Source organism: Enhydra lutris, unplaced genomic scaffold (assembly GCF_002288905.1).
Source record: "Enhydra lutris kenyoni isolate GAN:26980312 unplaced genomic scaffold, ASM228890v2 scaffoldscaffold2, whole genome shotgun sequence".
NCBI classification, from domain to species: Eukaryota; Metazoa; Chordata; class Mammalia; order Carnivora; family Mustelidae; genus Enhydra; species Enhydra lutris.
In genome coordinates, this window is record NW_019154086.1 from 60066416 (window position 1) to 60068543 (window position 2128).

General features: G+C 37.1%; 1 protein-coding gene across 1 annotated transcript; it reads right to left on the bottom strand.

Moving 5' to 3' along the window:
- Positions 1-352: 352 nt before the first annotated feature.
- Positions 353-1585, bottom strand: LOC111151180 (coiled-coil domain containing 54). Its single transcript, XM_022508984.1, has one exon. It carries the CDS (start codon positions 1385-1387, stop codon positions 401-403), a length of 987 nt encoding a protein of 328 aa, XP_022364692.1. The 5' UTR covers positions 1388-1585; the 3' UTR covers positions 353-400.
- Between the last annotated feature and the right edge of the window lie 543 nt (positions 1586-2128).

Consider the following 2128-nt stretch of genomic DNA (forward strand, 5'->3'; position numbering starts at 1 on the left):
GGTCAGTTTAATTCTCGATGCTTGGTGCGAAATAAAGCTTTGCTTGACCTTCGCTTTGTATCAGTCTCGCTCCTTTGATTACGGACCCTAACATGGGACTACCAAATGTGTTCTTCATTCCCTTGATCCCTAATTCTTTCCTTCCAATTATCTATGACATGGGCACTGGGTGAATCCTCATGAATTGCCTTTAAGAAAACAAGGGCACTGACATAAAATGCATCACACATTGTCCAATGGGATGATCTATCTTAACTTGCCTGAGACATACAAAAACTTCACAGACAGTGAGCCTACAGTGAGCAGACTACCAAGAACTTCACAACCACCACAGAGATATGTAGATGCTTGGAACAACCAGTTCACATTTATTTTGTGTCAAACAAAGCAGAAAGTAACTTTATAGTTGAGTTACTTCCTCTTTTGAGAAACCAAAAAGATAGTAAACATAGTTGAAAACAGAGAGACAGAATGTGGTCAAACTTGCAATAGGCCCAGTGAATGGATTGTATCTCTGGGTTACAAGTTGTGGTTCCTCAAGAGGGGTGGTTGGCCTAGAAAGAAGCCACTGGATGAATTCCTCTAACTCGGTAGCACTGAAGAAAAATCTCCACTTTCCTCCATGGACAAAAGTTAGTTTGATCCATGTACCAAAGTCTGGGTAAATATAAATATTTGACTTTGCTTTTTTAAAGCTTCTTAACATATTTTGATGGTTACTTTTTCCCAGAGTTTTAATTTTGGAAGAAATTGTTTTGTCCTCAAGATCATCCGTGGCCTCTCGATAACTGGGCGTTTTTTCTCGTTCTGCTGAAGAGAGTTCATGGTCTGTAGAAGCCATTGTGTTCTTCAGAGTTTCTGGTTGTAGGAGTTTGTGAAGTTGTTCTATGATCTCTTTACCCTTTTCTCCTTCCAGAACTTCTAAACAATGAATGCTGGAGCAAGAATTCTGGTTTTCCAGTTCTGTCACCTTCTTCTTTAAAGTATCAATATCTTTTTTCATAGAGAAGATATCTTTAGTTATTGTGGATTGTTTGCTTTCATTAACATTCATTCTGGTTTCCAGTACCTCCAACTGCTTCTGATAAAAATCAATCTTTCCCTGGATTTTGGATACTACACCAACAATGTCAGTCATTTGGCTGAGGAGTTCAATTTGGGTGGTTTTAATATCTTGGAGCATTGCTGTAAGATTCATTTCTTCATCAGTACTGAGAACATCTTTATCACAATCATGGGAAGGCATAGTTGGATGTCTAGTTGAATCTGGGTGCTGGTTCTTACATGTATGGTAAACATTTTTAAGAGATTGTCTGATCTTGGAGAGATTTGAAGTGCACATCTGCCCAGCAGCAGCTTTTACCCTTTTGGTTTGAAGTTTGTACATCTTAATAAAACAAGAGATAGAGTGATGGGAAACCTGACCAAAATCAAAGAAAGAAGCAGTATCAGAATGAAATGGTCTTTTTCTTACTATTTGTTGGATGTCTTTCCTGATAACATCATAGAATGCCCTATGGAGAACATCAAGGGCAATAGTGGGCACTCTTGGGTGGTAAGCTGCTTATGGGGTGGTCCAGCTGGAGAGATCTGTGAAATAATGGTCAACTACAAGGAATCCTTTATATGGTAATCAGTGACCTAGTGCTGATGTCACAATGGTTGCTGGTTTGAAATACATTTAACCAGAGGTGCCTCGGTGGCTCAGCTGATTAAATGTCTAACTCTTAATCTCAGCTCAGATCTTGATCTCAGGGTTGTGAGTTCAAGCCCCGCATTGGGTTCCACATGGTGTGGAGCCTACTTAAAAAAAATAAAAAGAGTACATTTAACCATAAGGCAACAACTTTCAAAAGTTTTGCTCACAGGACACTTTTCACTGGTAAAAATTGAGGAACACAGACCTTTTTTTCATATAGGTTATGTTAATTGATATTCCTTATTAGAAATTAAAACTAAGAAAGTCTTAAGATATCAATTTATTAAATAAAAAAGAAGTTAAACTCATTATATCTTAAAGTAAAAGACACCTTTTTATGAAAAAAATTATATTTTCCAAAAGAAAAATAATGTTTACATATTTGCAAATGTTTTAAATACCTGGATTAACAGGAAATGCCTAAATTCT